The sequence below is a fragment of the Pseudophryne corroboree genome, chromosome 7 (genome assembly GCF_028390025.1).
Source record: "Pseudophryne corroboree isolate aPseCor3 chromosome 7, aPseCor3.hap2, whole genome shotgun sequence".
Lineage (NCBI taxonomy): Eukaryota > Metazoa > Chordata > Amphibia > Anura > Myobatrachidae > Pseudophryne > Pseudophryne corroboree.
The window spans coordinates 427,506,282-427,520,677 of record NC_086450.1 but is presented as its reverse complement, the minus strand read 5'-3'; the positions used below and the strand labels follow the sequence as shown (position 1 = coordinate 427,520,677).

The window sequence follows — 14,396 nt, the reverse complement described above, 5'->3', positions numbered from 1 at the left end:
CGGCAGCCATTTTGTGGGCTGCTCCAATATCCAGGCTCACCAGGAGCCTGGATATTGGAGTGTGTAACCATCATACACACAAGGTGACACGTGTAAAATAATCCAAATAGGATTTTAACAGTTTACATGAGTAAAGAGGGATCTAAAGTGTTTTGTTGATCGGACTTTGAGGTAACTTCTCACTCTTTCACTGTGCGCATTTCCAATTGTGTACAGATAACCGCAAATCTAGGTGCAGATAGATTTTTTTGGTGCGGTATAGAAGATCTACAGTGTATAGGTAGATAGTCATTAGGTTGACCCCATATGATTGTACCTAATCAACGGGATAAAAATGTCAATGGGACAATGGTCAACACAGAAATGGTTCACACCATATTTTTTTTTTTTTTTAAATCCGTTTTTTTTTGTGTCATTTTGTATGTTTCATCATATGTGACCACAATCAGTGGAACGTATACCCTCATGGGCTCGCTTCACTCACCACGCCTCGGCAAGATGGCTATTTCCACTGCCGCTGCACTCGCCACAGGTCACTATTCCCAATAGTAGCCCACGTGGATAGTAAATCAAGCAAACGTTGGGAAAACATGTAAAAAAAACCCGAAAAACTTGTGTTGATCATTTGTGTGTCAACTGTTGTCATGTCAACCTTTTGAACCTGTCGACCTTTTGTACCTGTCAACCTTACAAACTGTCTACCTTTAACCCGTTGACCTTTTGTCCCAGTTGACCTTTAAACCCTTTCAACCTAATGCATGTCGACCATATGGTGTCAACCTATTGACTGTTGACCTATTATCTGGATACCGACTTTCCATGGGCAGGCCCAGTAAGTTGTTTGATAGGCAGGCAAGTGAGTGTATTTGTGCAGGTACAATACTGTTGGGGAACTCTTCCGTATCACAAAATTCCAAAATTGGTGCCCTGGAAATTGTGGTCCAGTAAATCTTTCTGCATGAGGCATCAGCCTTTGTTGTCTCATTACAAAGTCAAACCTGATTTCATCTCTGGATAAAAAAAAAATTAATTATAGGATAAATATATAGAATATAATCTAAAAATAAATGTCACGCAAAATAAACTTACGGAGGATTCTCTCCCAAAGCTCTCCCTTCATATAGCAACACATGGTCCGTTCCATACATATTCAGCATCTTGTATGGGTTTAAAGAGAGGAGGATGCTACCAATATATGTCTGAGAAAGGGGAGTAAAAGCATGTTATTGTCAGTCCCAAAGGAAGCCATGGGAACCATGGTGTAAGAAGACTGCATGGGTACTCACATATATCAACTCTCGGTCAAATCTCTTCTGCAGGTTGTTGAGGACTGAGGCTTCTTGTAGGTCCCTGCAGGGAAAGAAAATTTATTGTACATTACATTGTTCATTGCTATATGCATAGCATTTGTGAAACCTGGCATTGCCTCTGTTGCTATAAAAAGTATATTAGACACTTTCACTTTTATGTGCTTAGTTTTCATAGTCTCGAGGAGCTATCTGGGTACAAAGCAGCCAATGGGTTCCCACACTTATATGATTATTATCGGTTCTTTATTTATTTCTGGGCGGCAACTATTTGATCACAGCAACTGCTTTTTAGCAAGTTTTATGATCTGTGCTGAATAGGGTCCTTTGGCCAGAATCTGCTATTCAGTGATTCCAGAAAAAGAGCTATATCTCCAGAGACTGTTCCATGGGTATACTATTCCAGTTTAGTCCTCCAAATCCAGTCCGGCCCTAGTGTTTCCAAGTTTTGTCTGATATTATCCAGTTCTCCAGTTCCAGTCCAGCTCAAATGCATTCTATAATTCTTACCTAGTCCATAGTGAGTACCAGTTCCAATCCCAGTACCAGTCTAACTCACTATCCAGTATCTGAAGCACATCATGCGCAAAACTTGCATACAGGTGCCCAGATTCCTGTATACAGCTTCTACCGCTGAACCCCAAGTATCATCCTCGAAGACACAAATGAATCCAGATCTGACAGTTACATGCTGCATTTTAAAAATTATAGTTAAGAATTGATTGACTGGTACTTTATTTCTCTTAACTTTATTGCTCTCCAAGGCTTAGTACATCTTCCCCTTACACTCCTTTTTCTCCAAAGTGCTGAGTCAGACCCAATTCACACTGCAGGCTGGATATATACTATATAACTCTCGTCTATGGCTTCCTGCTGCCTCCATTCCCTTCCTCTCATCAAGACTCTGCCCATGTCACATACCGTAACCATACTGAGACAATGGCAAAGTGGAGAGGTCACATGGTCACCACACCCTTTCTCTGTTGCTGAAACTCCTCCGATGATCAGTTTGGTCTATTCCAGCCTACTTCACCACTTGGGGCATCCAGTAATACGATAAAATGTGCTTAAGCTTCAGTCAAAAAATGATAAAGCATACTGCAGGATAAAGGGATGGCAACAATCATAGCCAGATACTTTTATTGGAAAGGGTATTGTATAACATGGGTGGAAGTAAATTCTGTGCCTTGAAAAGTAGAGAACCCTCTGACATACAACTCACTTTCTACTGAAACTGTAGGGATGGGGATGATGCATTTCTCAGCAAATCATGTCATTGTGGTCCCACTGGCTCTGTGTAATGTTGTGGCATTGCATCAAAAGTCGTGAGCCCAAGTTATGTGATTTCCACCACAGACACACACAGTGACCAGCTCTAGTTCCCCTGTGGGCAGTCTCCCAGAATCAAAATAAATGAAAGGTTATCAATTATGGTTTAACCACTACAAGAGTTTTCTAGACATCCAACCAGCGTCACCCACATCCTGAGTAAAGTTGGCTGTCGGAGCAGCATAGTAGCCACGTCCACTGCTGAACAATGCCAGTAATCTCATGGTCGGGGCATCATGTTGCAATTGCATCATCCTGCACCCCGCACCACTCACCTATATTGTGCCATGCCCCCGAATGCCACCTGCTGTGCCAACCTGCTGCTCCCTCCTAGAGTATGACTTTTTGAAGCATGAATGTATCTAGTACATTCTAGAAAATATAGCTAGAATCTGATTGGTTGCTATAGGCAACTTCTGCACATGTGACTCACCGACTCACCACCCATACACTGGCCTTTCACATGACTGGCTTCACCTGTGACTTAAAATCACTTTTATTTCTTGTTCAGTTGCTGATTGCAAAAAACAATACTAGTAGCGCCCCTTTCCCTCACCATGCACCACCACCATCCACCACCCACAAATCTACTCATCTGCAACCACCAGAAAATAGTTTCATGGGAAAAATGTATATCATAGTATAATAGGTTACATTTCAGAGTACTGCAGAGAAACAAACTTGGTCAACTACACTTATATCGGGTGCTCGGCCATAATAAATTCTGTGTAGTCTATGGGCCTAATTCAGACCTGATCGTATCAGCCAGCCAGTATGCACCCTGCATAGAAACAATATAACCCACCCAAATCTAAATCTCTCTGCACATGTTATATCTGCCCTCCGCCCCTGCAGTGCACATGGTTTTGCCCATCTGCTAACAAATTTGCTGCTACGATCAACTCTGAATTACCCCCTATAAACCTACCTCAGCTGCTTTTTCAGATATACCAGGATATTTAATGACAAAATAAAAGTGTCAAACTGAAAAAAAGATATAAAAATGTAAATGCAATAAAGTATATAAAATTCATAATATTGCCAACAAAACCCATAATGAGTACAGCACAGCTCTGGGGGAGATATACTAAGCCTTGGAGAGTGATAAAGTGGACAGAAACTAAAAGTACCAACCAATCGGCTCCCAACTGTCATGTTGCATGCTGTGTTTGAAACATGACAGCGAGTAGCTGAATGGTTAGTAGTTTATCTCTCTCCACTTTATCATTCTGCAAGGCTTAGTACATCTCCCCGCTAAGTATGTGAAGCCGCTGACCTTTGTCTACTATTGCGCTGAATGCTCAGTAATACTCACTCCATTTGTGTCATATCCTGGGCCCCATTTTCGTCCTGCTCTTGGTTGGGCCCCGCGTTCTGTGCCCTCTGCGTGGGTTGCATCTTTGGTGAACCAAAATAAAAGATAAAAGCAAATTGAGACTTTAGATATTTCAATGCCCTACATTTACTTGTACAACGTTCAACCCTATGTTAGTAGTGCTCACCAGCACAAGAGTCTTTCTAAACTGTTTGCATCATAAACCATGCTTCCACATCCTTGTATTACTCACCCTCTATTTTCACTGTACCCCTTTTATATACAAAGCACTTCACAGCCTTCCCTCCTGAACCCCACCCCTTCCTCTACAATGTCTCTACATCCTTCACCCTATGTATCATGGCTGTCCACTCTCCTCTCTTGTATTTCACCAAGAGTTGTCATATCTGGGTACTGCTTATCCCGTCCTCTGTATCCTTGTTAGTGCACCCAAGATGGCTGCCTTGTCTGGCACTTTTGGGGTATAGGATGAACAATCTGTGGATAAAATGATGCTATATTTTGCACGTTATGTTCTGTATATTGCCTAAGATGTGCGGGTTTGGTTTTCTAAAAACCGAACCCAGCTGAATTCTGCATTAGCCAAGTACGTCTGAGAACGGTGTCAGGTTTTCCTGCCAGGCACAGATTCCAAAACGAGGCAAAACTTAATCTTTCTAGCATCTAATGTGTTTTGGATTCTATGAACATCCCTCGCTCGTTGTTCGGGCGCCATTTCACACAAGACTCTGGAGGGTTAGGATGTTAAGTGTTAGTGAAACGCTGTGGGCTGCAGCACTAAGTCAGTGTCAGTGAAGGGCTGTGGGGTGCAAGCACTAAGAACACTGGCCCTCATTCCGAGTTGATCACTCGCTAGCTTTTTTTAGCAGCAGTGCAAACGCTAAGCCGCCGCCCTCTGGGAGTGTATCTTAGCTTAGCAGAAGTGCGACCGAAAGGTTCGCAGCATTGCTACAAAAAAAGATTGTGCAGTTTCAGAGTAGCTGCAAATCTACTCCTACCTTGCGATCACTTCAGACTGCTTAGTTCCTGTTTTGACGTCACAAACACGCCCTGCGTTCGGCCAGCCACTCCCCCGTTTCCCCAGCCACTCCTGCGTTTTTATCTGACACGCCTGCGTTTTTTCACACACTCCCCGAAAACAGTCAGTTACCACCCAGAAACACCCACATCCTGTCAATCACTCAACGATCAGCAGTGCGACTGAAAAGCGTCACTAGACCTTGTATGAAACTACATAGTTTTTTGTGAAAGTAGCAGCAAATTTGTTAGCAGTTGGACAAAACCATGTGCACTGAAGGGGGTGCAGATATAACATGGGCAGAGACAGTTAGATTTGGGTGGGGTGTGTTCAAACTGAAATCTAAATTGAAGTGTAAAAATAAAACCATGCACAGAAACAAAATAACCAACCCAAATCTAACTCTCTCTGCAAATGTTATTTTTGCCCCACGTGCAGTGCACATGGGGGGTCATTCCGAGTTGTTCGCTCGGTAAAAATCTTCGCATCGCAGCGATTTTCCGCTTAATGCGCATGCGCAATGTCCGCACTGCGACTGTGCCAAGTAAATTTGCTATGCACTTAGGAATTTTACTCACGGCATTTTCATCGTTCTGGCGATCGTAATGTGATTGACAGGAAATGAGTGTTACTGGGCGGAAACAGGCCGTTTTATGGGCGTGTGGGGAAAAACGCTACCGTTTCCGGAAAAAACGCAGGAGTGGCCGGAGAAACGGGGGAGTGTCTGGGCGAACGCTGGGTGTGTTTGTGACGTCAAACCAGGAACGACAAGCACTGAAATGATCGCAGATGCCGAGTAAGTCTGGAGCTACTCAGAAACTGCTACGAGGTGTGTAATCGCAATATTGCGAATACTTCGTTCGCAATTTTAAGATGCTAAGATTCACTCCCAGTAGGCGGCGGCTTAGCATGAGCAAATCTGCTAAAATCCGCTTGCGAGCGAACAACTCGGAATGACCCCCATGGTTTTGCCCAACTGCTAACAAATTTGCTGCTACGATCAACTCTGAATTACCCCCTAAGGATTGTGTCATTGAAGGGCCAGGGTGCAAACACTGTGGAACACTGTGTTGTTCAGTGCAGGCACCATGATAAAAAAAAGTTAAATAAAACTGTTAAATAATAATGTTCATTGGGGCCAGTGTACCACCATTACTATAAGCACAGTGAGTCACAGCAGCGTGTAATAAAAAAAAGAAAAATATGCATATGGAGCAGTCGATAAAAGAGCAGGAGCAGCAACCTAGTACTAGTTCTGCAGCTGCTGCCAGCCATGATAGTACTACTTCATTATCTACAAAAGGTGGTCTAGGGAACACAATGTTTAAAAAATGGCACCTGAAATCTAAATATTTCACAATGTTAAAGAAAACAGCACCTCTAATATTAAAAAGAAAAACGTAAACTTGCCAACATGCCATACACCACACGCAGTGGCAAGGAAAGGCTCACGGCCTTTGTTTGCAAGTGGTGGTCCTGCCAGCGTTACTGCTGTTTCATGCTTTACACTGTCTATTGCGGAATCCAGGGCCAAAAGCAGTCAGGCATCTTCATATGATGATGATAGTGCAACACCTTCTCACTTTGTGCAGGATGTACCACATTGCGCAACTTACCGTGCTGATACTAATCGCATATGTACTAACTTGACCTCTAGCATCTGAGAGAGCCAGGAAGTGCCAGGACCCAGGAAAGCAAAGCGCCGGGTAGTGCTGGCGGCCGCGGCAGGCTTACACCCTTGGTAATGTAAGCATTACACCCTTGGTAATGTAAGCATGAAAACCCCTTGGCAACTAGCATTACACACCCAGCGCATGAAACCCCTGGCAACAACCATAACCCCTTGGCATTGAGCATTACACACCCAGCGCTTGAAACTCCTGGCAAGAAGTATTACCCCTTGGCAATAAGCATAACACCCAGCACATTAAATCCTTGGCAATGAGCACGACAGCCAGCGAATGAAACCCCTGGCAACAAGAATTACTCCCTGGCATCGAACATGACACCCAGCGCATGAAACCCCTGACAACAAGCATTACTCCATGGCAATGAGCATGACAATCAGAGCATGAAAACCTCTGGCAACGAGTATGGAACCAAGAGCATGAAACCCTTGGTAGCGAGCAGGTAATTTAAAAGTAATTAGAAGCCTTGCTGTGGGGCATAATTTGTAATGGGCATTGTGGTGTGTGGCATAATGTATAATGGGCATTGCAGTGTGTGGCATAATGTATCACGGACCTTGCCGTGTGTGGCATAATATGTCACAGGCGTTACTGTGTGTAGTATACTGTATCATGGGCATTGCGGTATGTGGTATAATGTCTCAGGGACATTGTGGTGTGTGGAATAATGTGTCACAGGCATTACGGTGTGTGGCATAATGTGTCAGAGGCATTACAGTGTGTGGCATATTGTGTAATGGGCATTATGGTGTATGGCATAATGTTCAAGGGCCATTGCGGTGTGTGGTATAATGTGTGAGGGGCATTACTATAAGGAAGAAAAATGACATATAATGTAAGAGGCATGAATCAGGATAATTTCTTTCTTTCTTTCTTTCTTTCTTTCTTTCTTTCTTTCTTTCTTTCTTTCTTTCTTTCTTTCTTTCTATCTTTCCGTGGTGGCCAATGTCTGTGCATGCAGGTTGCAAAACTAGGGCATAAGGTAGTCTTTTCCTGCAATGCCACGCTCCTTGCAGTGAAGCCATGCCCCTCTTGTACACTTTCCTAATGGCAATTGGGGGGGGGGGATTTTATTTGCCTTGGGTGATGTTGTCAAACACCAGGGGGGATACAAGGTGTCACACACAGGATTAGGGGGGTACAGAGGGTCACACACCAGGGGTGAGAGGAGTAGAGGGCATCACACACACAGAAGTATGGGGTACGGGGGCATGGCCTGGATGCTGAAGGCAGCAGACGTGCATCGCATGGGCTCCTGCTGCTGGAAGACTTAAAAACCCAGCTATATAGCCCCTTATTGCTCCTGTTTCCTACTAAGTAGATCCCGGGTTCCTCCTGACTCCCCTGAAGTGCCCCTGCAAGTGCCGCGGAATCGGGGAGCACCTTTCGGAGCTCCTGCGGGTGCTTCCCAGACCGGGACCTCAATTTATCCCCCGGACCGGAGGGCCTTCCAGGACCATTGGAGCGGTACCGCGGATCCCCCCTTTGCCTCCCGGTGATGGAAAGACTGCCGAGCGCTACACGCGCCGGCTCCTTGAGACCTGCGGCCGCGCTCTGACACCAGGCCAGCCGGAGCCATTGGAGGTGGGACGGAGCTGAGCGGCGCCCGGCAGCCATTCAGAAAGGAGGCCTTGCTCCGGGATCGGAGCTCGTGCCCGCGCCCCGCGCTCAACGCTTCGGGACACGCTGCCTGTGGGTCTCCAGCGACGGGCCGAATAGATATCACGTAGCTGCGCTCCAAGGCAGGGGAACAGTGAATCAGCTCCGCTTATTTGGAGTACTCACCCCGGTAAGGCACCTCTTTATTGACGCCCTGGAACCCCTGCATAGTTGCTGGCCTCCACAGCCCCACCTGATCTATGGGCTCCCTTATACACAGTACATTTGGGGGGCTGCAATATTCATGCCGGCTACTGGTGTCGCCGGTCATCTCCCCGACAACTGGAGAACGGGGTTTGACCACTAACCGGCTGCTGATATACCTATTTCCTTGTCACAACATATTTACGACTGTCTCCGGCTGGAGTCGGCCATTTTGCTGATATATCCTGCGTCCTTTTTGCTGAAGCTCGCTGCAGACGCAAACCGCGGCTCCGCACATAATCATGTGAAGACCTCCGGTAGTTACCTGAAAGATGATGCTGCTGGCCTGATGTTTCCTTAAAGCCACGTGGGGGGCTACTGCACGGCGATGATCCGCGTAATTCTATCCTACCTGGGATATGTAAGTGTGACACATTAAACCACCTTTCCTTATAAACCAATCTCATGGTGAAAGGCACGAAGAAAAATAAGGCAAAGACCAAGCCAGACGAGACTCCAAACTCTGCGGCTCGTCGTTCGTCAGATCTACGTCAGTTCTTGACGGCACCCATAACAGGTCCAGCCACCACTCTAGCTGTCCCTGACTTCCCAATTCTTGAAACGCCGGTGGAAGACATGTCGGCTCCTCAGTCTCCGCAACATCCATTGTCCGCCTCTTTGACAACTGAAATTAGCGAGAGTCTTTCCCATGTCAAGTCACTTCCCACGAAGCAGGATTTCTCAGCGTTAGAGACATTTTCGACACAAAAAAAAATTCGACAATGCAATACAGTACTTTTCGACAAAAAAACGGACGTTTCAAATTCGACTTTTTGAAATTCGACGGTTGTTAAATTCGACATGTCTGCAATGGTAAAAATGCGGCTTTTCGACAAAAGTATATTCAATTGAAGAATGTCGATTCGACAACAGTGCTTTTCGACAGTAATTTCGTCAATTTCTTCCGCCTCACTTTTCTGGCGGAATCTAATAAAAAAAAATTAATAACATGTTTTTTTTGTGTTTTTTTTATTGCTAATAGCATATCTATTTATATTAGAAGGGATTATGTACTTGGTTTGTCTATTAGGAGACACAATTATTATTTATATATTTTTTAAAAGAATATTATTCTTTTTTTTAACTGACTAAAATAATATGGAGAGATCAGAGCATGGTTTTCAGTGGGAAGGTGTGGGAATGGGTTAAAACCAATAAAAAAAATGCGTGGGGTTCCCCCTCCTAAGCATAACCAGCCTCGGGCTCTTTGAGCCGGTCCTGGTTGTAAAAATAAGGGGGGGGTGAATGACAGGGGATCCCCCGTATTTTCACAACCAGCACCGGGCTCTGCATCCGGTCCTGGTGCCAAAAATACGGGGAACAAAAAACGTAGGGGTCCCCCGTATTTTTAACACCAGCACCGGGCTCCACTAGTCAGAGAGATAATGCCACAGCCGGGGGACACTTTTATATTGGTCCCTGCGGCCCTGGCATTAAATCACTAACTAGTCACCCCTGGCCGGGGTACCCTGGAGGAGTGGGGACCCCTTAAATCAAGTGGTCCCCCCTCCAGCCACCCAAGGGCCAGGGGTGAAGCCCGAGGCTGTCCCCCCCATCCATGGGCTGCGGATGGGGGGCTGATAGCCAAGTGACAAAATAAAGAGTATTGTTTTTTGTAGCAGAACTACAAGTCCCAGCAAGCCTCCCCAAAGCTTGCTCCTTAACCTCACTCCTGTAGGGTCACACACCTATAAGGGCTCACTACTGAGACATCTTAACAATGCAGCCAAGGCCGTTAAACTGACTCTTTGGAGATCGCTCTCACCTCCTTCGATCAAACAATGGTTTAATAGGATTGATTACTTTCTAGATATGGAAGATCTTATTTCCTTTTCATTGGGAAGATCCATTGATTTTACAGCCATTTGGTTTCCCTGGTATGACTTTAAAGAGTCATCTGTATATAAGACTTACATGTCCATTTAGACTCTATCCTGCTACTAATCCTGATGACTTTTCAGCATATTACAGACCACCTGAGAGTCGTACCCTTCTCTTAATCTATTGTGAGACCCATCTAGACATTTAGACAATCTCACCTATCTCTAATCTTTGCATCTCTACCCTCTCTCCCCCCTCTTTTCTATCTGTTCCTTCATCTTTCTTTTCTTTTTACACTGTTTTGCCATATGGTTATTTCTATATGTTTGTTTGAGACTGAAAATAGACAATTGTGATTTATTGCTCAGCGTCCCGTTTTTACTCATTACGGCAGACAGCATCCCCCTTTTTATCCATTACAGCAATCAACGTCTCTTTATTACACATTACGGCAGACAGTGTCCCCCTTTTTACTCATTACGGCAGACAGCATCCCCCTTTTTACACGTTACGGTAGACAGCATCCCCTTTTTACACATTACGGCAGTCAGTCCCACTTTTACACATTAGTTAGGCAGGAGAGTTAGATAGATAGATAGATAGATAGATAGATAGATAGATAGATAGATAGATAGATAGACAGACAGACAGACAGACAGACAGATAGATAGATAGATACTTACCATCTTTCCGCTGGCTCGGGTAGTCAGGCACCTCGGTGCTTGCAGCTCCGGAGGCAGTGGAGAAGGATGAGGGAGGGGGACTCTGGAGCCGCAGCAGCGCAGTGTAATAGGTAGCGGCGCTGCTGCAGCTGTCCCTCTCCTTCCGCATTGGCTGGCCACCGCCGCTGGAAATGCTACACACCTGGCACACGTAGTTACGGCTCTGCGCTGTGTGATGGAGGTTAGTCCACATGGTAGAATACTTAACCATGTCTTTGGTTTATTAACCAGGTAGAACAGGTCTACAGGATGAGACAGGGTTAATGCAACAGGTATACATAACAGGCACACAGTGCTCGTACAATGATACAGCTAGTCAGGGGTGTCTTAAGAGAGGAGGGGGCCCGTGTGCACACTCTGGGTAGGCCCTCTCCACGGTGCCGTAGGCTCCGGCAATATGCCAGAGTCTACTGTGCATGCGCAGGGCTCTCTTCGGAGACAAAAGTCGTAATGCGCATGCGCTGCGACCATTTTTGAGGTGTTTCTTTGCCGCGACGGCAGCCGCTGCAGCGCCCGGCGGTGGACTTTGGTGAGGTGAGTATGAAAATATGGGTACAATGGGTGCGGTGTGGGCCACCCTAGACCCAGGGGCCCGTGTGCACCGCACACGTTACACCCATGATAGAAACGCAAATGCAGCTAGGAGTGTATAGGGGAGCACAGATGGTATGCGTCAGATGGGAGCGCACACCTGTGTCTGTACGTACAATGGGGGAAGTGGAGTATGCACACTGGTTCTATACATGTAGCAGTATAGTATAGCGGTGGAACTAACAGGTCACTGACCTCTGTAATGCTGGCTAGTATGTGTAGCACTGTAGACTCTCAGGTGAAACATCTGTACGGATGTCGTGTAAAAGATTTACAGTGTCTAGGTAGACGGTCAATAGGTCAAGACCGTATGTAAAGTGTCAGAGATTGTATTTGGCCTCCCAAATACCCCTATGTATTTCTGGGTCACCAAGCATTGACATGAGAACACAGTTGGTCCTATACCTGCTCTGGAAGCCCATGTCACCTTATACCAGCAGAAACACAAATCCTGCCCTTAGCTTGCCTCTCTGTTACTATATTACATTTGTATGGCACACAGACACATTTACCTGTAAGCAGAGAGCTCTCAAGATGTTATAAATAGAACAAAAGTTGTTATACAGAGTTGCACTAAACTGCAGATTCATACGGGCCAGGTTACACAAGCTATTTTTAATTCTCCAGGATCTGTTACTAGTATGATGGTATTAAGGAAGATTACAACACATGGACACCTAATTGTGATGAAATGTAAGGGAGGTGTCACACAGGCATTTTCTAAGTGCGCATGTTTCCAGCTTCAGAAGTGCCTATGCCTAATATTTAACCACTTAACTGACGCTTTCCCCCCCCCCCAAAAAAAAAACGCCCAGAAATTGTCAGGTTTTTTTATGAGTGAATTGTGGGAAGAACATGAAGTTAACCTTATCCAAAATGATTTTAGTTAAAAAAAAAAGAAGAAAACATTTTTTTTTTAAAGTTTCTTTCAAACATCGGAACATTGGCCGGGAACATAGGAACATCGGTAACATCGCAACCATCTCGATCATTGCAAAATTACTTTTTAAACCCCAGACAGCTGCTAGGTACACAGGGGGGTGCTTGGTTTACAATTCCCCAGAGGCTGCTCTTGTTTGCAGCCGCTAGGTGGGAGGTCCTGCCATGCCGACCGATCAGCAATGATCGGCAGCATGGCAACACTGAGGGGAGGGTGCAGGAAGTCAGAAGTACCTTCCGGTCCCTCTGAGAGCAGCAGTGGAAGGAAGTTTCCCTCCCCTGCAGCTGCTAACACTGTGTATCTGACTGGTCGCATCCTGTACTACCAGGTCAGATAAAGCTCTTGCTGGAATGGTCGCACCTGATGCGCCCATGTCAGCCAAGAAGTTAAGTGTTTAATAACAGCTGGAAAGTCACAGCACTCTTAAATCTCACAGTTCTAATCAGTGCTTAAAAAAGCATGGCGTACCAGTGTCTGTACAAGTATAATACATTTTCATTAGAAGCATATTAATTATGCACTCTGTACACTTATCCAAAACACTGTGAGAGAGAGGCAGAGTGAGAAACAAAGAAAAAAAATAAAGAGAGAGAGAGAGAAAGAAAACGGGAAAGAGAGAAAGAAAGAGGGAGAGATAGATAGAAAGAGAGATGGAGAGAGAGAAAGAAAGAAAGAAAGAAAGAAAGAAAGAAAGAAAGAAAGAAAGAAAGAGGGAAGGAGAGAAAAAGAGAGGGGGGAAACAGAGAGGGAGAGAAGCAAAGAGAAAGGGGGAGAGGGATGTGAGAAAGAGAGGGAGAGCGAAAGAAAGAAAGAAAGAAAGAAAGAAAGAAAGAAAGAAAGAAAGAAAGAAAGAAAGAAAGAGGAAGCGATAGAAAGAATAATGGAGAGAAAGAGAGAAAGAAAGAAAGAAAGAAAGAAAGATAGAAAGAAAGAGAGAGAAAGAAAGCGGGAAAGAGAGAGAGAGAGAGAAAGAGGGAGAAAGAACGAGGTAGAGAAAGAGAGATAGAGAGAGAGAAAAAAGAGAAAGAAAGAAAGAGGGAGGGAGGGAGGCAGGGAAGGAGAGAAAGAGAGAGGGGGGAGGGAGAAGCAGAGAGGGAGAGAAGCAGAGGGATAGGGGGAGAGGGATGCGAAAAGAGAGGGAGAAAGAAAGAAAGAAAGAAAGAAAGAAAGAAAGAAAGAAAGAAAGAAAGAAAGAAAGAAAGAAAGAAAAATGAAGAGAGAGAAAGAAAGAAAGAGGTAGAGAAAGATAGAGATAGATAGAAAGAAAGAAAGAAAGAAAAATGAAGAGAGAGAAAGAAAGAAAGAGGTAGAGAAAGATAGAGATAGATAGAAAGAAAGAAAGAAAGAAAGAAAGAAAGAAAGAAAGAAAAAGAAAGAAAGAGGGAAGGAAAGAAATAGAGAGATAGAGGGAGCAGAGAGGGAGAGAAGCAGAGGGAAAGAGGGAGAGAGAAGGATGTGAGAAAGAGAGGGAGAAAGATAGAAAGAAAGAAAGAAAGAAAGAGAAAGAAAGAGGGAGGGAAAGAAAGAAAGAAAGACAGAAAGAAAGAAAGAAAGAAAGAAAGAAAGAAAGAAAGAAAGAAAGAAAGAAAGAGGAAGCGATAGAAAGAAAGATGGAGAGAAAGAAAGAAAGAAAGAACGAAAGAAAGAAAGAAAAATGAAGAGAAAGAAAGAAAGAAAGAAAGAAAGAAAGAAAGAAAGAAAGAAAGAAAGAAAGAAAGAGAATGAAAGAAAGAAAGAAAGAAAGAGGTAGAGAAAGGTAGAGATAGAAAGAAAAAGAAAGA

The 14,396-nt window shown here is 44.6% G+C and overlaps 1 protein-coding gene across 1 annotated transcript in view; it reads right to left on the bottom strand.

Annotated features, from left to right (window-relative positions):
* The window catches only part of MYO15A (myosin XVA), a 192,311-nt gene that overhangs the window by 169,730 nt on the left and 8,185 nt on the right, over positions 1 to 14,396 (bottom strand). Inside the window, exons 2-4 of the mRNA XM_063932826.1 lie at positions 3,565 to 3,620; positions 1,287 to 1,350; positions 1,090 to 1,199 (exon numbers count right to left, since the gene is read on the bottom strand). Coding sequence (XP_063788896.1) covers positions 1,090 to 1,199; positions 1,287 to 1,350; positions 3,565 to 3,620 — 230 coding nt within the window. The remainder of the gene's footprint in view (positions 1 to 1,089; positions 1,200 to 1,286; positions 1,351 to 3,564; positions 3,621 to 14,396) is intronic.